The sequence below is a fragment of the Cupressus sempervirens genome, chromosome 10 (assembly GCF_028749045.1).
Source record: "Cupressus sempervirens isolate cs-2001-9-10 chromosome 10, ASM2874904v1, whole genome shotgun sequence".
Classification (NCBI taxonomy): Eukaryota; Viridiplantae; Streptophyta; class Pinopsida; order Cupressales; family Cupressaceae; genus Cupressus; species Cupressus sempervirens.
The window spans coordinates 8,082,574-8,104,973 of record NC_143127.1 but is presented as its reverse complement, the minus strand read 5'-3'; the positions used below and the strand labels follow the sequence as shown (position 1 = coordinate 8,104,973).

The following is a 22,400-nucleotide window of genomic DNA, read 5'->3' as shown; positions in this document are numbered from 1 at the left end:
CTGGATGGCATTGCACACAAGCGGTGGCATAATGGGATGATCACCATGGGTCAAGAACGAATCATCTCTTATAAAGAATGTAATGTTCTAATCCTCTCCCCAGAGGAAGACATGTTTCCTCTATGACCTAATTTTGTTCCCCTAAAGTGACTGGAGGTACGGACTGCAAGAAGTGTTTGACTGGGTGTAATGTCCCCTTCTCCGAGCTGGCCTTAATGGCACCTAGTTGGTCTATCTTTCCATTCGGACAGGCTAACGACATATGATTTAGGATGTCAGCCAGTTATAGAAGTTTGGGTTTCAATTGAGGAGATTTAAATGCAAAATCCTAAGGTATTGGTCACTTTATTTTATTGGATTGAAATATAAAGTACGTTATTATTAAAGTCACTTTAAGACAAAATGACTTAAGTGACTAAAAGACGAAATACTCTTTTATCCCACATTGCTAAGATGATTCTATCTCCCCACACTTCGAGGTTATTTATGAAATCTTTTTGCCTTGGGATTAACTCCACGAAACTACAAATCTGAAAGGTTTCCTAAATGTGAATGAAATTTTTCCTAAGGATGAAACCCCTTAAAGAAAGTGATGAGACTAGACACAAACCTAGCACTCATGTTGTTTTTTCAAAAATAAAAGTTGAATTGATGTATGTATTTTTAGTCTATTGGACTCCACGGCAAGTAACATATTCAAATATCATAAGGTACGAGCACATTCAGAAGATTTGACAAAACTGGGCATTAATGGCATACTGGTATTCTTAGTTTGGTATAGTTGGTAGAGTAGCTCCATTTCAGTTAGGTAGGGCAGAGATATTAATAGGAGTACATTGCAAGATTAACGTGATTGCCAATCATCTAAGGTGGAGTAGTAACTCACTTGCACTTGTACAACTGAAGTTCGAAGTTGATACATTGGAGATTTATCGGAAGTTAAAGCTTAAACAGCAGGAGGAAGAACAGAAGATTGAAGTCAATTTATTAGCAGGTACGATTTAACAACTAGCGGACTATGCTTAGGCGACAGGCAGGAAGGACAGTCACTCCATAGCCGAGGAAGAAGAGGTGAGTCTTAGTGTGAGTTTAACTCTCCATTATTACAGGTTCGTGCTTTAGTCGGCTACTCCAAGAATTAATCAACAGCAGCTTTAACGTGGGAGTTGGAATTAGTAGTTGACATCCTAAACTAAACCCACAGTGAACACACCCACATGGGATTCCTTCAAGGCAAAGATAAAAGGCAGAATTCAGTGAAAAGACTACAATAAGAGGATTGACAATGACTACGGAGAGCTTCCAGAAAGTCTGACAAAGACCTCACACGGCAATTGCAAGGTCACACTCTCCTTCAGTTGTTGGCACTCTCCAGGTGAAAACCGAATCTGTAGGCTAACAATGTGCATTTCTTAGCAGCCACATATGTATAATGTATTTCCCTAATACGTTCATGCTCTCAATATTTGGAAAACATAATATCTGCTTACTGTCCACAACTCGTAAGTGTTGAAATTTGCTATATATATTGAAATTTGCTATATATACTAATGCACCATTAATGTGAGTTATTGAAATCATTGAATCAATTTTCTAAGTGGCCATCTTGTTGTTATTAAAACAATCATTAACCGACAATATAGGGATATCATTAATTTACAGCAGTAATGTGTTTCTCAACAGTTTGTTAAAATGCTTGCTTAGTAAATCAACATCTTTTAGTGAAATTACAAGGATATTACAGTGGGTCGTACGATGGTATTGCAGTTGGCCGCACATAACTATTGAGTTGGTCACAGTACAATGGAGCCGACCATATGGTATCTTGGAGCTAGTCGTACGGATGGCACAAGGGAGGTCATACGGTATGCAAGGGTAGGGAAGCTAGTTGTACAATATCTAGGTGTGGCCGTACGAATGGTAAAAGGAGGTTGTACAGTATGCACAGGCAGGTCGTATGGTGTTGGGAGAATGCTCGTAGGTGATGCTCTGAAGTCCGTACGATGGGAGGATGGAGTACGGGTCGATGGCTGACGGCTATGTTCATACTTGTATACCAGGTAGTCCGAATGCAAAGGAAACAGGATGAGGTGGGGTGTGGAATGAAGGCAAAGTCATCCATACGGGAACTAGCCATACAATAGGGTAAAGATGCAATATGGAAAAATGCACTTCATGTTGTAGGAAATAGATGGTGTACGGATGGAGGGGGAATGCTCGGTCATGCAATCATAAACTTATAGACTCGAATTCATCAAATAAAAGCAAACAAGAATGGAAACTAAACATATATAACCTTCAATTAATATTTTCCACAAGATGGTGCTCCAATTTGCCAGATCCGAGCAAAGTATTACAAGTGACAGAATAGGGTGAGGGTTGAATCCCACCAAAACTGTGAGAGCCAAGTAAGGAAGATCTTTCACTTCCGAAATGGCAAACAATCCAGAACTCCAATAGGAATTCGCAATACAAAGAAAATAATCCCAATCGCATCCCGACAACTACCTACAAGCCGTGCTTAAATACCCATCGGGGAAAACCTTTCCGAGATTGTACAAAGATAGTTGACAGCTACACCTACCTACAGAAACAAAATAAAAGTGGGTCTGACATATACTAAATCAACCAAAATCACAAATATAAATATTAACTTGGGCCCCATATTAATTAATTAAAGTAACTAATGAAAGGTCCTTTCATTATATTATTTAAATTCTAGGACCACTTAAATAATTAATTTAATTTAATTATTACATTAAAATTGGGAGCATTACAAAGAAACCATGGAGAGGCTTATTAGTAGATTTGATAAGAAAGAACCAGAAATGCATTTCATGGAGTTAGCTCAACTAAAACAATGGGATTTTATAGACACCTATGTGGCTGCTTTTGAAGACTTAGAATGTTAGTAGCATATATTTCAAAGAGGAGGTGTACAGTTCTTTTCATGGATAGGTTGACATACCCTCTTAGAGTTTGGATAAAGGTAAACAATCCACCTACCTTGCAGGATGACATCAAGAAGGCTAGAGACCTGGATGCTTCTACTTCTAGAAGCAAGTTTTGGTTTCGGAGATTTCCTCAAAAAAAGATTAAAAACAAGAAATTATTTTGTCAGTTATCAAATCAGTCATGAAAAGAGTCTAAAAGGTTATATAGTGAGCAACAAAGTGGTCCTCAAATAAAAAATCTTTGTTTCCATTATATTTTTTAGAGAGAGCTGCCAGTTAACTGGATGGACACCCAAGGGACCACGGAGAAGAGCAAGATCCTCTTAAGCAATTTCTAGTGTTTGGAGTGGGGTTCCTATTTTTTAGGAGGAGTTCCTATTGTGTAGGAGGAATTTCTATTGTTTAGGAGGAGTTCCTATTTTTTTAAGGAATTGTTAATTACCCTGTGGAACTCAAACAGCATCAGAGATCATAGTCTTATACTTGACAATTCAATTTTGACTACAGATTCGGATTTTATAAATAATTCAAGAAATATTTTATATTTCCTAAGTTGCTTAGAATAAATATATAATAATAATATTACTTCAGATTATTAAAATAAAGTAACAAGTTGGGAGGCTCCTTTTGCCATGATGCCTAGGAGACATGAGTTACATATGCAAGTCACAACAATGATAAAGAGAGGCAATTTTGGCATTATCTTATGCAACAATTTTCTCCGACCATTACAAATGAGAGCAAATGGCCTTATATAGAGGCCAAAATGTACAACTAATGGTAGAGATAAAGAGGCAAAACCGATGATCCAGATTGAATCCTAGAAACCCTAATTAGGGTTGCCACCCTATCGGCCAATGAGAAGATGCCACCTCGTCAATGGACCAATGAAAAAGGTGGAAAAGTAGCAACCAATGAGAAGGCACCAAAATGGTGGCCAATCAGAATTAGACACTTGTCCTAGCTTAGAAGAAAGAGAAATTGCCACTTGGGCTTACATCAAATGATCTTCTAATATAAATCTACCTTTTTCTTTCGTTCTTTTAGCTAAGGCAATGAACCTAGCTAGCCTTTCGTTGACTTTCTCCACGGGAGGGCAAGGTGTATGCTTTATCTTGAGATCAACCGATTTCATCATGTTGCTTGATGCCCATAGTGTCTTCTCATGGTCCTTCTCATACTCTTTTACATATCCGATAAAGCCATTGAGAGAGGAAAGGGCGCCCAAATGTTTCTTCTTGATAGCAATCTTTCCTAACTCATCCAATCTTCATCCAAGTCTTGTCTCATCTCTGATGTTTTCAAAATCAAATGGCACCCCAACATCGCTCATCATGGTTGAAATGGAAGTGTTGATGCTTGGGCTATGTTGTGCAACTGTATTCTGTATCTCTTCGAGTGTTCTCAATCTGGTAGTCAAGGCAACAAACCAAGACTCAACCGTACTCAATCCTCTTTCATCAACCAACTTGGCCCTTTCCAAATATGCCTCCGGTAGCCCAATGAATGCCTGTAGCCTGGGAATAGCTAAATCCTTGACTACAAGGAAATCCTTCCACTCCTCTTCAAATACTCTAAATTTGTTTCTAATAGTCACTAATGATCAAAATGTCGAGATCAAGGCAAAAAATTTCGACCATCTTGGATTGTATCATGGATCCAATCCCTGACTTCATGTAGTTGAGTTGATATTTCTTCTAGGTTGCTCCCGCTATCTTGAGAAAGGGCTTCCTAGTGCAACTATTAGATAGGCTAGCAATCTCTCCAATATTTGTTCTCGGCCTCCAACTTTACAATCCTTTCATTTGCCTTCCTCAACCTTTCTTTGATTGAAGCTATACCTTCCTGGATTTCCTCACATTCCATATCATCTGTGTTTCTTCCCAAATTATGCTCCACTATCTCATATTCTTGGGCCGCAATCTCATCCAATGCCTTGTTGATTGTTGGTATAGCAATTTGAACCTTTTGGTGACCATCATTATCGCTCCTAATTACCTCTGCCACCGTTTTTGCCATTTATTTTTTGTTCTCACTATCACCCTTTTCCATTAGTCCTTGGATGTCTTTGACTGTTTGGGCAGTTACTACCTCGCCTCTTGGCATAAGCATTTTCCTTAACCATGGTGGTGTGGTGCATCTCCCCAAATCTGGAGTTGGTTCGACTAAGAAAGCATCACCAACGGCCTCGAGTGTCTAACTTATTGCCTCAATATCAATCAGCCCATCTCTTTCTTCACTAGTAACTGCCATGCCGTCTTCTTGTTGGTTTTTTGAGAGAGGAGAGTACTCAGTCCTCTCACTGTAACCACTTGATTCTGAATCAGAGCTCACCTCTACCATGGTCGTTTTATCACTTGAATTAACCTCTTGTCTTCCAGCCTCAATTATACTTTCCCTTGACGGTGTCACATGCTATCTCTTAGCTAGAGGTTTCCAATGCTCTTTGCTCTTCTCAACCTCCAAAGCTCTTTTCTTGCTTCTAACCGTTTCCTGTTGCCGGCTACTTCCTTCACCCTTCTGTCCGACTGATTCTGTTGGACCCTATTTTGGCTTCATCTTCTCATAAGTAAGGGGAATCCTTTGACTTTGCAGCTTCCTTAACTTTTCGCTATACCGCGACTCGGTATGCAAATCAACTACTCATGTTACTGCCTCCAAGGAAGGATCCTAATGATCATCCCAATCTACTAGATTCAACTTTGTTCCTTCTACTGTATCATAATCTTCTCTCAACACATTACCATCATCTTCCAGTTGATTGGGAATATCAAAACCTCTCAATTTGATATCACTCATCATGTTCACCGACAACCTTGAGAAAGCTAGCTTTCTCACATGAAAGTCATCCTTCGCATTGGCCCAAAAGTCTTCAATAGTGGGAACATGTTTAAAAGCATTTCCATGAGATACCTTGATAAGATCATTAGAATCGAATCCTTGCCTTGCTTTGTAGCATCCCAGATGATACCATTCCAATTCCTTCTCCATAGCTACAAAGGCGACCCGATTGGGGCAACTATCATTGTCAATTCCGAATGAGAAAGTAATCCCTGTCTTAGCTTCGAGTCTCATTATTCTGTCATAATGCTCAAGTTGCCTAGCCAATTCCATCAAAAGTACCTTGTCGGCTGGGTACCTTGGAAGTCTCTTGGGACAAACTGTGCTTCCTACTACTCTAATGTATGTGAATTGCGGAAATTGGATGAACCCACTTCCATACTTCTTTATCTTTGTTTTTTCTTCCAATGAGAGTCTCCTAGTAGGTGTCCCTTGTAATACCCTTACTGTCTTCATGGAAAAGGTGTCACAAAACATTTCGTAATTTTTGTTGTTGTGCAAATGAAGCTATGGATAGCATTCATGCACCAAATATTGCCCCAGCCCACTGCCAATTTCTCCTAAGGCCTTAAGTCCTGGACTTTTATACAATCTAGCAATTAGGTAAAACAGATAGGATCCCATGTAGAATTGCTTTTGGTTTTGTGCGGTTCTAAGTTGCAACTCTAGATTCTCGCTTATGATCCTAGCCCAATCAAATCTTCGTTTTCCTTTCTCAATTTCATCAATAAAGAAGTACATCCAATTTTCGAATTGCATACCTTGAGCTAGGCCCACGATCCGGCTAAAAAGCACAATGAGATCGCCATATTCTGATTTGAAATCTGCCATTGTTAGCCTTGATGATCTGGTTACTCCTTTCTTTAGCTCGTGTAGTAAATCCTGTTTTAGATGTGTGAAATAAGCTTCTTGGTTATCCTGAAATGATTTGGCTGCCTGATCCATCATCACCATTGTCATGCTCTTGAACTGGGGAATGTTAAATGCTTCTTCAATTGCTTGTCTGCCAATGTTGGCCAACACCCTCTTCCCTTCATCCAAAATGATGGATTTACTGATTAGATCAAACCTGGATGCACATTCCATAACCAATTCTGGACAAAACAATGTAGAAGGAAAAGTTGTTGCATGTACAATTCCGCTCCTCTATATCTTCTTTGCCAAGAGGGATTGTCCTTCCTTTAGTGTGTCCTTTATCTATATCATATTTACTATATCGACATTGGTATTGGTTATTCGCCTCATTTTCGAGAAGAAAGTTGTTTTGGGCATCATATCCTCTTTGTCTTTCTTAATATTTGTTCCCTTAGGTTTCTTGCTTACACTAACATCTACCATCCTAAACACTTATTTCTGCCCCTTCGTTCTAAGTGATATGGACTACCCTTATCGATCTCCAATCTTCTTTGTATCGATAGATTCTACACTTATTTTTGACTCGCCAAGTCCTATCACTACACTTATCAATCTCCAATCTTTAACCTGAGGTGGGACTAACACTTATTTCTACCTCGCCGTTACCTTAGGATGGACTACACTTGTGTTTCCCAACTTCAACCTAGGGTGGTCTAGCTTATTTCTGCCTCTTCAAATGTCCTATCATGGATTCTACCCTTATCAATCTCCAATCTTCAACCTAAGATGGGATGATGAAGTGGTGGATGATGAATGCAAGAATAACCAAAGGAAACAAAACTAGACAAAAACGAAAGAGAGAAATCCACTTAATGACCCCTTTCAACTCCAAATGATTTGAACTTACCTTTACCAATGGTCGAGTCTTTTTTTGGAATTTAGGATCAAACTTAAGAATTTCAAATCCCTTGCAAATCTTGATGCCCTAGCTACAAAAATCAGAATTTGGCCCACTTGAAATTGTCCATGCACGTGCTACAAATCAAACTTTACTCTTTGTTTTCTTCTTCAACCAAAAATCATCCAACCTTGGGAGGAATTGCAGCCTCTAAAAGATGTAAGATCAGACCTCAAAAATCAGCTAGGGCAAGCAAGAAAAATTGCAACCCTCTAGCAAATATAAAATTAGACTTGAATAATAACAAATCTGCCCTCCAACTTTGCAATTCTGAAAATGTCTTCTTTTGCCAAAACAAATCGCCAAGAATGGGAAGTCTGATCTGAATTGCCTAAAAGGAAGAATCGCCAAACACCATGAAAATCTGCCTTTAAAAATTGCCCAAAAGTGAGAACTTATGTCCTTTAAACAACTCACCAAATATGGAGGATGTTCTTAACAAGAATTGCTAAATCCGGAAGAAAATCAGACTTAGATCATGAGAGGTCTGCTCTAGAAAGAAATCGCCAAGCATGGGAAGCAGCTCCAAGTTATCTTTAAAAATCACAGACACAATGCCAATCTGTCCTAGCTGAAAAATCGTCCAAGGAAAATGCCAATCTGCTCTTGCAAAATCGCTCAAGGGAGAAGAAATCTGCTCCAAGTCAAAAATCGTCAAATACCATGAAGAGGAAGAATGAGGAATGAAGAGATAAAGGGAAAAGACTTCCTCTTATACCCCATTTGCTTTCCTCTTTTAGCTGGCCGACTGAGACCCTAAGAGCAAAAAAAATATTAATTAGAGCACAAATCTAGCCCCCAATTAAATGCTCAGCCCAAAATCAATTTTGTCAAGATGAAATTTACTTTTTCAAATTGCCGGTTACACCAAGATCGAAAAAAATAAAGTAAATAATGCTTTGGAGATGTTAAATCTTTCCATTTAATGATGATTTAGTAATTAATATATCATTAAAAATCGGATTTTGGCTTGCCAAAAGCCATTTTTTCAATATTAAATTACTAATTTCATTAAAGACTCTAAAATCTTCAAAGCAAATTTAATCCATTTAAAGCTAGTTTTTGCAATTTAATCCAAATCGATTTTACTAAGCCATTTTACTTTCTTTTTAACAAAAATAAATCATTTCTCTAGAGTCTAAAATCGATTTTCTTATTTGATTTCATCATCACAAAATTAATTTTCTCATGGAAGAAATTCAAGATTTTTCAAACAACTTAAATCTAACAAAAGTTTATTTTTTGAAAATTATCCAAATTTACACAATTATGTCCAAATTTTCAAAAAAACCTGTCTAAGTACAAAATTTACAATTTTACCCTACCAAGTGTTACTCTTTGAAATTTGTTCAGCCTAAGGATGAAATTGGTCGTTCTGGAAAATCAATTTCAAACCGGGTAAAAATAGATCTAACCCTCTCCCTTAACCCTCTCCCTTTTGGCCTGAAGGTGTCCAAAACTTAAAGTTTTCAACAAAAAAAAATCGAATCAAAATTTTTGGATTTAAAAAAATTTGCCAAGGCAACCAAAGAAAAAGGGGGTCCCCAAAGTTTTGGGGCGATGGTGTGAAAACCTCACAACAAAACAGTCACAGCAGCAGACACAATGTTGCCTTGCGGGCCCAAAATACTCCCTGTGGTTTGTCTTGAATGGCCCATGCTATGCACACCCAGTAATGTCAAACAGTGGCATGGTTTCAGCAAATGATGCCTAAGGTTTGGCATCTACAATATCAGAATGGAATCGCCCAAATTGCAGACTTAGGCAACTGATTTTTTGCAGATTGTAATGACACTTTCCAGAAGTAGTTTCAATTCCCATGCTGCAAAGCAATGTCCTTGCCACCAAACGCTGAATGTAGATATCTATGTGCAGAATTTGAACCTCTTTGCTAGCAATTAAATTCACCACAAATTACCAGCTCAATAACTTCTTCCCAGCCTTAGTCAACACGGTAAAGGAAGATGCTAACAAACTCACAGAAAACAATCAACTTTTCATCCACAGTGTGAAACAGTAGAGAAGTCTCAATCTCTTACCCAATCCATATACATCAGTAATAGATGGAAACTCACAATTCAGAAACTGTCACAAGAGATAATCAAAAGCAAATAGACAATTGGATGCTCAATTCTAATAGTGGGATCCATATTTTTAATCTCAAGTGTGCAACCTAGCTTCAACTACGCACTTTTCGCTTAAAAGTTTTTTCTTTATACTTAGGCACATAATATAATTTATTAATTTCCTGAGGCTCGAAAAAATGGTCTTTTCAACCAAACCATGTTATTCTGATAAACAAGGGCATTATTTCTTGTGCTCAAGATTTAAAACTTTTTAACCCAATTCCAACAAGCTATGACACTAAGGTGGCCACTGTACAATACAAGCAAAAATAGCAAACTCAACATATTTAGCTGAATAATAATTATAATTCACTCGTCTTGCAAACTTGATTGAAGAAGCATCAAAATCAAAATCTGACTAGACAACAATGATTATGATGAAGAAAGACAGTGAATGAACCCAATGAGGTGACTTCTTAAAAATAGATGCTCCCTCCAAGATTCTTGGAACCCAAACCAAAGCCAAAAATAAAAACTGAAAGCATCACTCAACTCCTCTAACTCATTTGAGCTCATCGAAACCAAATATTAACTTACTATAAATAGCAAGTCCCTTGAAACCAAGCTAAACGCCATAGACCATTGGAGAGCCTAATAACTCCACAACAAGGTCCTCTAACACCGGTATCAGCCTACAAGGACCCAATAATAGATTGAATCCATCAAAGCTATGACAACTCAAAAATGGGGACATTACAACACTAAACATGTTAGCCAAATCTGCACATTTCCTTGTTATTTCTAAGACACACAATAACATAGGTAGCTGATTTATTTTACAAAGAGATTTTAAAATTGCATTGGATGCCCAAGAGCATGCTAAGTAAGAAGGACACCATTTTCCTATGCCTCTTTTGTAAGGAGCTTTCAAATTATGTGGGACTAAACATAATCTTAGCAATAGCCACCACCTGCAGAAAATGGGTAGACAAAGATAGCAAACAAATGGGTGGAAGGGTATCTCACAAACTATATCTCAAGACAATAGAGAGCATGGGTCGCCATTTGTGGCGTTGTATGCAAATGAGGAACCTAACTTCATTGATTTTCTCTTTTGGGAGAGCATGTTGCGTAAGGCAAGACATTTGTTGCAGAAAAGCCAAGATATTATGAAATCATAAATTATTATGAAAGCAAATGTTACGATTATGAAAAGAGAAATCATGTGTTGACTAGTACTGGATAGAGCATAGTCTTGAGGTGGATGACATGGTATATTTGAGGCTCCATTCATTTAGATAGTCACTTCTCAAGATGAGTGGAATAGAGAAGCTAAAGCCCAGGTTCTATGGTCCCTTCAAAATCTTCAAGAGAGTTGGAGAGGTTGCATATGAGCTTAAATTACTAGCTAGTTGCAAAGTGCATAATGTGTTTCATGTTGACAAACTCAATAAGCCACTTCGATATAATATGGCTCCCTAATCAAAATTGCCACCATTGGATAGTGGGGAAGTTAATTTTGATTATAGATGTCATTACAAACTACATGGTGTGTACTTTTCTAAAGAGAGTCATCAACAAATGCTCAGTCAAATGAAAGAACATACTCATCAAGGATACATGTGATAACGAGCAGATTTTACAGCATCCAAGTTGGAATTGCTAGAGAACAAGCAACTTTAGAAAGGGAAAACTGTAACGTCCCTTCTTTAGAACTTCAACTTGATGGAATATTAACCCATTCAACAAGTTCTCCTAGGCTAATAATTTATGTTTAGAGGATTCATGATGACAATTGATTCAATAGTGACAAGTGTTTGATGGAGATAAGGCAATTGAGGTGTGTATAACATCCTTTTCTAGAATGAATTTGGATGGTTTTTCCCATACTATTGTCTAAATCAATTGTCAATGCTACTATTTTTAGATGTGTCAATTGATGCTATTGGTATAGATATCCATGTTTTTAATATAGTCCAAAGCTTTACTTAAAATAATAAAAATAATAAAGTTAAAATATTATCAACTTTATTGTTTATTTTAAATTGATTATATGGTGTCCAAAAGTTAAATTTTGAAATAGGTTTAAGTGTTAAACAATAGATAAATGAACTTTATGGGCTTGGGAACCCACTAAAAGAGATATAAGGGATATTAAATAATATTTAAAAAGGGACAAAAGTTGGGTGTGATAGTTGGAGAGCTTATTCCATTATGCTTGGATTTCATATATGGATGTTTTTCTTGCTGGTTGAGCTTGTTCATCTTGAAGCTTGGTGAGGACAAAACTCCTTGCAAGGAACATCTTATACGTTGGTGAAAGACCCAATCTGGAAGATCTTTTGGTAGTTTCAGATCAGGAATTATTTTGGCACTTCAGTGGTGCTAAGATTCAGTCTTCTTTACATTTCAGAGCTACAGAGATTATTAAGTTTGGCACAGTAGGATTGTTTAGTTTATTACAGATTTTTGGAGCTGTTTGGGGCTAGACGTACCTGTACATGTTGGCTGTTTGGCCCTGTAGAGGTGGAAGCGCTTGGAGAGGAGGTTGACAGGAATTTTAAGGTAGTTTGGTACTATTTGGAGGTGGCTAGAGCCTGCACATTCAAAGAAATCCAGATCCTGGCCTTTAGAGGTGAATTTGAAAGGTAGGGTCCAATTCTTCAGATGCCAGTTTGCAGATTTTAGTTCCAACTCCAATGTATGTTTTTCCAGATTTAACGGGTATGCTTGTACTGTATTTTGAAATATTTTGATAATATATTGTCATTCCAACTCTGACCCATATCAGTTTATAGAATATACCAAATATTGTTATTATCTAAATTATTTCATTACTACAAGTATTATCATTGTCAAACAAGTATTCTGCATATCCTAAACACATTCACACAGGAAGCAAACAAACATAAACGAAACAAGGTTATATGTAACAACAAAGGAAGAATTTGCATTGATTCCCACATGGATCAAGGGTCTCAAAAATCTGAAATCTCCAAAACAGCTCTCATCTGTTATGCAATCAAAAATATCAAGATGATAAAATGAAGCAAATTGCCATATTCAAATTGGTCAAATCAAAAAAATCACTCCAACCACGAAATTAACCTTTCCCACAACATTATAGACCATCAATTCATGCAGTTACCTTGCCAACACTGGCAGTTGATGCAAGACCAATCCACAAATCAACTAAGCAATAAGTTTACTTGTATAATTTATGAATTATATTAATCTAGTGATGATGCAAGGAAAATGAATGAGCAAATACTGAACCAGGATTAGATATTCAATAGACATATATCTCTTTAATTCATCGTAGGCAGGAGACGATGAATAAAATTAGAATATTGCTCCAAGAACCCAAGGTTGTATTGTTCCCATTACTCAAATCCAAAATCCAATATATGGTGTTGAGAACACATGCATAACAAACTAAATAGAAACAAACAATATCTGTTCATATTACTCACCCTCAATGAAAAAATTTTGAGCCCTATGTAGCTAGCAGGTAACAATGTGTGTTCATGTTACTCACCCTCGATACAAAATTCTTGACCCCTATGTAGGTAGCAGGTAACATACATATTGGTTTTCCAATTGAAGTCGAAATAAAGACAAATTAGGTTTATTTATTAGAGTTTTATTCATTTACCTTTTATTAGAACTACTCGCATAACAATGCAAAGTTGTTCTTCAAGTCCAATATTTAAACATGAAAGCTTGTGTGTGTGTGTGTGCATGTGTGCTTGTGTGTGCGCATGTGCATGTGTGCGTGCATGTGTGCGTGTGTGTGCGTGCGTGCACACTTGTGTGTATGGGTGTATGTGCATGCGTGTGTGTGGGTGTGTGTGTGTGAGTGTGTGTGCATGCGTGCGTGTGCATGTGTGTGTACATGTGTGTGCATGTGCAAGTGTGTGCGGGTGTGTGTATGCGTGTGTGTGTGGATGTGCGTGTGCGTGCGTGCGTGTGCATGTGCATGTGCGTGCGTGTGTGTGTGCGTGCATGTGTGTGCATGTGTGTGCATGTGCATGTGCGTGCGTGTGTGTGTGCACAATGTGTGCGGGTGCAAGTGTGTGTGCATGTGTGTGTGTGTGCGAGGGTGTGCATGTGCGTGTGTGTGAGCATACCTCCATCCTTGACTGCAGTTACCGTGAGACCTGCACTAGTGCTCCCTAGCCCAGTGGTTATTACAGAACGATGACTAAGCTTTGAAGCAAACTTTAAAAACTGGGACTTCCCTGTACCTGCAACAATTACAAGAATATATCAATTAAAGTCTTCTGTATGTATTTTGAAACTGGGAACTAGGAAATGTTTAGAGACAACAAAAAGTTTGGAACGAATCCTAAAAGTAGCCTCATATAGTTGTATGCATTCTTAAATACTTCCTTTTATTTTTTAAATAAAGAGATATTATATATATATTTATCATCGGTGCAAACAAATTAGCTACATAAACATCACTTAATCATTCTCATTACTACCATAATTATCATTGCCAAGGAGACAGTAACTCTAAAATAACTCTTCAGAGTCAAAAGCATTGCAATATATGATCTTTTAACTTTAGGCTGGATAACAAAATAATATTTAGATAGAAAATGGCTTAGGTACAGCTATTAGTTCTCAAAATTACGAAGAAACAACATATTAGTGTCCCTGTACTGATAATTGTTATGCCTCTAGAGTAGTTTATTGTGTCACTGCCATCCTATATGTGATGTCCCCATTTTTTACGGGCTCGTGCAGTGGATTGAGTAAGTTCATTATAGTGGCCCTCGTGAGCTGACAATGTGATATGGGGGTCTAAGATGTGGATTTACTAATTTTAGTAAGTCAAATTCAAGCAGTTGTCATATTTGGCAGTGTAGATGGTGGCACTGGCAGTTGGTCGCCACTTGCATCAAACGAGGCTAGTTATTGCATAGGTTCATATTTATTCATTATTTATTGAAGTTTCATTATTAAAATAGCACATTATTATAATAATGTTATAAAATGATGGTGCGTTGATGAAGTTTCTTAAGTAAAGTTGCATTTGGAAAACTTTGTACCCATGGGGGTTATAAATATGAGCCCAATTCATGAGGAGGGCATCCAATTATCTTATATGTTTTTGTTGTCTTCGTGACATTTCTGAGGTTCTGATTTTTATTGCCCTTGTTGATGTATAAGGGTCTGGAGTTTTGAATCTTCCAATTTTGTATTCCTATTGCTTGGAAGAAATCAATAAAAGTTTGAGGTATTGTGAATTCGATTCCTGAGATTTAATATTGTCCTCCATTACTGTTTCTTCTGTGGCTAGAAAGATATTGTGGTGCTCAAGATGTAACAAAGCAACAACAGTCACAGTTTTTTTTTCCTTCTCCGACGATCATGAGGCTACAGGAGGGAAGAAATACATATTTTTTGTATTGATTGTAACAAAGAGAAAGGGGAAATTATTTTATTTCCTGCAACTTGATTTTGATGGCATGGGCAAAATGATATGGGGGTTATTTTGTTGTGTTTGAAATTAAGAAGAATTTTTATATATCAGATCTAGAGGTCTAAACATTTATTTCTCGGGATTAAATTGGTCATGTGGTCACTTCTTCTATATTTTAAATACAATTTCGTATTATCATGTCAAGTACATGTGTCTGTAAATCAGTAGGTTTACATACTCATAGTTTGCAGAATAAGATAATTAATCCCTTTCATTTCCTCTGTAATGTAAAAGGTTTAATAAGTGCTCTTGGGGTTGTTTGTTGGGCTTCCTCTCCTTGTTCAATTTGTAAGTCTAATAACCACATTCATCATTTAATTATTGGTGGATATTAGTACACTTTAGTGTCTTTAGGTTAAAGACATATCAAGTTATTTGACTCACTGAATATCATCTAGGAGGGAACTGTACCTTTCAATTCAGAGGATCATCAATGCAATGATAATCTATCCAACTATTACTATTCTTTGTCCTTCATTTTGGGGCATTTGGAGACAATTTGTATATTCACTTTTGAAGGACAAATATGTTCACTAACATATTTTCGACGACTCTACTAATCAAACTAGAACACATAGGAGTGTTGCACAAGCAATTAATCAAATTCGCGGCTACATATAAAGAATGGAAAGAATCACTTGTTGACCCTATTGCTGATCAAGAACAACCTATCAACTCCGGTGCCCCAGCTAGCAATTAGATAGAGAATGAAGGATTTAGTAGCCAATAGGGTAGTTTTCTTTCAAGATAGTTTTGTTTTAGTTATAGAATAGTTCGTAGATTGTCAACTTCTACATGAGTCACTTATCACAAGAAGGCTTCTCTTTAGGTGTACTGATTAGTTGATGCTTCCCCTTGATATACAAGATCTTACATCGAATCCTCTTTACCTATATCTTTCTCTTCTTCGAATATGTCTGGTTGTTTGATTGGTCGGTTCATTACACTGCCATACAACTTATCGTCATTGGTGTCTACAACTCAAAATGTCAATAATGCCAAAACATTTACTCTAGAAGGGAACTGGGTTAATTGTGCGGATTAAACATTAACAAAATCATACCAAACAATGATGCAATAGAATAAATTCTAAAAACATAGTACGGCTAAAAAGATGTCTCATTTACTAATTATTTTGAAATGTAATGTATAAAATCAATCAAGTCTACTATTTGAGACTATAGTGAAATACAGATATAGTAGTGTGATTCAATGACTCCCGAAGAACCAGGCAGGTATCTTGAGTTGGCAGTCAAGCCTTTCTTGGTGGGTGACCCTAACTCATGACTTAAAGGCTTGGACAATCTGACCCTCGCCAAGTTTACAATCCCTAACTCGATCCACATTAATATAACATAAACATTTTTAAAAAAACTTTTTTTGACTTATTTCTCCTTCAAATAATTCAATTTTAAATGCACAAGTCATGTCTAGAAATTACAATTTTCCGTTTTTTTCCAATGTAACACTAGTGATGGGGTACATCGAGACAACAAGAAGTCAGGATGAGTTTCCCAGACAAGGGGACACAGGACCTAAATTTCGGGAGGGCAAAGGGACAACTGGGGGATAGTTGTGGGGGGCAATCATGAAATTATGTTTCAGTCTAACATACCAAATTGAAATACTTGAACATAGCGAATTTGTAATACAAAGCAAAACAATTGAACATTTAACATAGTAACATAACATATAGTGATATACCCAATAGTGACATTCAAAAATCAAAATTCATATAGAAATTCAAGTATGCATCCTGGTAGCAACGCGGTTGCGAATTGGCACAAGTGGGGATACTTAGGTACTCCAAACACCTAGTGTGGAGACATCCTAGGGACCGATACTTTGAGGTTTTAGAGAAGGTGTGAGTCTCTAGGTTCCATTGGCTTTTTTACACCTAGTTTTGGCATCTTAAAATTCAAGAAAATAATGCACGCTATCGAGTTTTATGTAGTTCTCAAGGTGTTACCTCTTGCCCCCATTGGGGTCCTTGCCCATAAACCCTCACTAAGAGGCATTACCCATTGGCCGCACTTTGGGCACTACCCCCAAACCTGCAAAAGGGCATTGCCCCTTGACCTCGCTAAGAGTGTTGCCACAAAACCTCCATATTATTTTTGAAATACATTACAACTTTGAGTTTGCATAGAACGAACTATTATCTACACTCCTATCATTAGTCTTCATGGATATTACTTAATGTATACTTGTTGTCTAGAAGATGAGTTTTTCTTCTTTTTTCAAGAGTGTGGGGGGTGATGTAGTTGGCATGAAATGCCTATGTTGTGTTTGACAATATCAACTATCTGTCAATCTATTAATCAGTCTATATTTACGTCTCTGATCAAATTAGCTTCTATTTGATGATATTGTTGCCTTTAAGCTTTATTCAATAATGGGTACATGAAACAAGCTTAAATCCTTAAAAATCTCTAAATATCAAGGGTTTTTTTCACTTTGTCGAATCTCTGGCGAGTCATTGCCGACTTATGAGTCAAGTTAGCCTTGTCGAGTTTGAGCCTGGGAACTATGATATATAGTACCTAGCGGTTGGTTAAGATTACCAACTTTCAGCAACTACTTTTAGAACACAGATTCACTCCTAAGAGAGGGTGCAAAATAGAAGTAAATAAAACATAAGATTAATTCAATGTAATCCTTTAATCGATTACTTCTCACTGTGTACCAAGATAAAGCACCAAAAAGCAAGAGATCAAAGAATAAGAATATGATGCGAAAACCAAACGATGGAGAAAACCACAGTGAGGAATGCTTCTAGGATCTACTGTCCTAATCCAATCTCACAAATTTGAGTTCAGTTACGATGTTTAAGGGAGCCAACCTTAAGGCGCATCAACCCCTTATCTTAGAGGACCAACTCTTACCAAAATGAGCACCTACTCAATCAAGAAACCCATATTTCTATTGATACAATGTAAGAATAATTCAACCCACAAACTCAATTGTCTAACCTTCAAGAGTATTAAATCCTTCAGTGTATAATAGAATAATGATTAACTTATTCACTTTTAAAATTTGAACTGATGGGACTGATAAATAACCTTAATCTAAAAAAACTTAAATAGGATCCGCAAATGTTCTCTCTGTATCCCAATGTATGTGAGCATGTTAATCAATTTTCTGATTCCCAATTTACAAACTGAAATGTCAATACTATTCATGAAAATATTGGCCTTGATGTCATAGACATTCAAGAATTAGTTATTACAAGTATAATCAATGTCAAAACAAATAAATATATCATTCAATCGTGTAAATATTTTACAAATTCCGAAAAATCATATCTGAAATAAAACCTTCTTAGACTTGTTGTTCTGATCTTCTTTATTGTCAGACCTTGAAAGGAGATGATAATATTAATTGACTTTTCTAAAAATGTATTTATCACAGCAAGAATAGATTGGAGGCAGAGTTGCTTAAAGGAGCAGACTTGTAATTTTTGTGTGTACTTTAACTACAACAATACCCTGCATATATATAATACCCAAAGAGCATGTCCCATAGAGGGACATGACCCAATCTAGGTTGGCTCACAAAGACTCCTCATAATCGACGCCTAGGAGTTTAAATTAACAGGAAACATAACTAATAGTTAGTGTTTATGCTAACCTAGAGTCACCCTAAAAAGACCGCCGATCATGCCTATTAAAAGGGCAATGTATTAATAGCCTTAACAATGGTTCTATATGCTCTAAGCGGAATGTGCAATCTACACAATCAAACTGTATGAAAATCGAAAGTTATAGTTTTAACACTCCCTCTTAACTTGATAATCATACTAAGAGATAACATATCTAGCATCATCAATTAAGATGAATAAGCATAGAATGATACTCTATATCTATCTGAATCTTCTTCTTAGCATGTGGTATTACTGAACACATGAGACAATGTCATGTTACTAAACCTATGAGATGACATATCACTGATACTAGTGATAACAGTATTGCAAAGAATACAATATGCAGCATAAATCTAGAGAATAACTAAATTCAACATTTATCCAAGTTGTAACTCATAGGTACTGGGATTCCTATATCACAACGTGATCCTAAGTTAAGACCTACCAGAACACAAGATAAACTCTGGAGAATAATAAAATTCTTCCTTTATCCAAATTGTGATTTATAGACATAGTAATGTCCACTTCACAATGTGATCTTGAACTCATCTAGATCTTACAGTAGAACTCTATTGATTAGCACATTATCTAAGAGATCATCATCTCTCATAATGTCATTCATACAAGTGTTCATTATCTCAGAGACCATCACCTCTAAAATAATGAATACAAATGGTGGAGCCCATAACAGTCAGTGCCTGACAAAAAAATTATTTTATTAATAATTTAAAGAATACAAATGAATTACAATTCAACTATACGAAGTCTTTTCCTAAAGTGATCTATCTTCACTCTAGAGAGAGGTTTGTTGAGAATATTGTTGTCTGATCTGCAGTGCAAATCAATTCTAATTTTACAGTATTCCTGTCTACCATATCTCTTACATAATGGTAGGGAATTTTGATATACTTGGACTTGTCGTGGAAAACTGGATTCACCGAAAGCTTGATGGAACACTGATTATCACAATGAATAATCGTAGGATTCATGGCTTGAGCAAATAATCCCACAAGTAACTTTCTAAGCAAAACTTCTTACCAAGAGGCCACCGCTACTGCAACGTATTCGGCTTCTATGGAACTTTGTGCTACTGAAAACTGTTTTCTTCATATCCAAAATATCATTGCTGATCCTAAACTAAAACAACATCCTAAAGTAATTTTTCTATCCTTAACAATTCAACCCCAATCTAAGTCAGTGAATCCATGTAAATCCAAGTCAACTTTCTCATATTTGAGCCCAAGGTTAAGAGTGCCTTGTAAGTATCTCATAATGTGTTTGACTGCAACTAGGTGAATCTCCTTGGGCTCACACATAAATTGACTAACGCATTAACAACATAGCATATATCAGGTCTTGTATTTACCAAGTACATAAGGGACCCAATCATCTCTCTGTAGAGAGTATAATCTATGGAAAGTGATTCTGCTACTACTTCTTTAATTTTATACAGATTAGTTTCCATTGGAGAAGACATACACTTGCAATTCCACATTTCAAATATCTACAAAATATCTAATGTATACTTCCCTTGATTAAGTATAATGCTGTCAAAATTCTAGCGGACTTCCAGTCCCAAGAAGTAATGTAGGACTCCCAAGTGTTTCATCTTGAATTCTCTAATTACATCTTTCTTGAATTGATCTATGAGATGATGATCACTTGTTATTAATAAATTATCAACACACAATATCAAAATTACCATATCATCTTTATCCCTTTTATAATATTGATTTGGATCGGCTTTATTTTTGGAGAATCCTAAGCTGGTGAGATACTTGTCAATTCTTTCATACCAAGCCCTTGGAGCCTATTTAAGCTCATAAAGAGCTTTCTTGAGCCTGCAAACAAAAACATTAGGATCATGAGTTTCAAAACCTTCAAATTGCTCCAAATATACCTCTTCTGTAATCTTTCCATTCAAGAATGTTGTTTTTACATCCATTTGATTTACATTCCATCCCTTCGATCTTGCAATAGCTAGGACTGCTCTTATAGAGGTGTATCTGGCAACAGGAGCAAAGATTTCTTCATAATCAATCCCATCTTTCTGAGAGAATCCCCTGGCTACAAGTCTGGCTTCATATTTTTCAATGCTACCGTCAGCAACATGCTTTATTTTAAATATCCACTTGGAAGAGACAACAAATTTTCTTTCAGGTCTAGGAACAATTTCCCAAACATCATTCTTCATAAAAGATTGGTATCCTTTTGTCATAGCACATTTCCAAGCTGTTTGTTTAATAGCATCTGAAACATTAGTTGGTTCTGATTTAGACAAATCATTCATGTTTGTTGTATAACTAGAAAACCTTTTGGGTCTTTTGCTTTCTCTTATTGTTCTAGATGGTGTAGCAAAGTCTTGTGCTTCCTCTACTATCTTAATGGCCCAAAGTGGTCTTTTCTAAGAATTTTGAGTTTTTTCAAGATTAAGATTTTGAATTTCATTTTCAATTTCTTCAATGTTCTCCCTTTGAGACTAAGTTTCAGTATTTCTTTAAGAACTAGGTAGAGGAGAGGGTTCTTCAGAACTTAGGGCTCTTTTGAATGCTAAATCTTCTTCAGAAATGCTAAATAAAATATCATAGCTCTTGCAGCTTCTATAATTGTTCTGTTCTTCCTTTCTACTACCCCATTTTGTTGCGAGTTATAAGGAACAGTATACTCCCTCTAAATTTTTGTTTCTTTACAAAACCTTTTAAACAAATCTGAGGTGTATTCCCCTCCATTATTAGTTCTAAGAGTTTTAATTTTATGTTCTAATAAGTTTTCAACTAAGGTTTTAAATTCTTTAAATCTCTTTAGGATTTCTTTTGATTCTTTGCATTTTAAAAAGTAAATCCAAGTTTACCTAGAGAAGTCATCTATAAAAAGTATATAGTACCAGAATCCTCCAAGAGAAGGAACAGACATAGGTCCACATAAATCTAAGTGGATTAATTCCAAAACATTGTTAGTTTTTCTAGTGCTATCATCAAATGAACTTTTGGTGTTCTTACCCAGAGCGCATCCTTTGCATATGCTTGAGTGATATTTATTCAATTTAAGTAAACCAATAACCATCTTCTCAATGGTTGATAAAGTTTTAAAATTTAGATGTCCTAACCTTCTGTGCCATATTTCATTTATATCCGTAACTTCATGAATTAAGGCTTGAATAAGTCGACTAGGTTCTAAATTTAATTCATACAAATACCCTTTTCTTTAACCAATCAATTTTGCTTTCTTAATTGTGGAGTTCTTAGCCCAAGTTATGACTTAACCGTCCATGAATGCAACATTATGTCCATCATCTTCAAGTGTTGTAACCGAGATTAGATTCTCTTTTATTCCTGGTACATAGAGTACTCCTTTGAGAAGTAGAAAACTACCTGACTTCAGTTTCAAGGTACAATTTTCAATTCCTTTGACGGAATGTGCTGAATTATCACCGATGGTGACTTCGCCACTAACCTTTTCTGATATAGACTAGTACTTCTTTGTATCCAGTAATATGTCGAGATGATCCACTATCAATCACCAATGCTTTACTTGAAATGCTTTATTTGATAGTGCCAAATACAATACACAATTCTCAAGATCATAGTTATCT

General features: G+C 36.4%; 1 protein-coding gene across 3 annotated transcripts in view; it reads right to left on the bottom strand.

Annotated features, from left to right (window-relative positions):
- Positions 1–22,400, bottom strand: part of MCM9 (minichromosome maintenance 9) — a 265,434-nt gene that overhangs the window by 103,464 nt on the left and 139,570 nt on the right. For 2 of the 3 annotated variants that reach the window (XM_089804503.1, XM_089804502.1), the window contains exon 11: positions 13,805–13,921. The exons of the other annotated variant lie outside the window; for it this stretch is intronic. In XM_089804503.1, the coding sequence (XP_089660629.1) occupies positions 13,805–13,921 (117 nt within the window). The remainder of the gene's footprint in view (positions 1–13,804; positions 13,922–22,400) is intronic. 3 annotated transcript variants of the gene reach the window in all.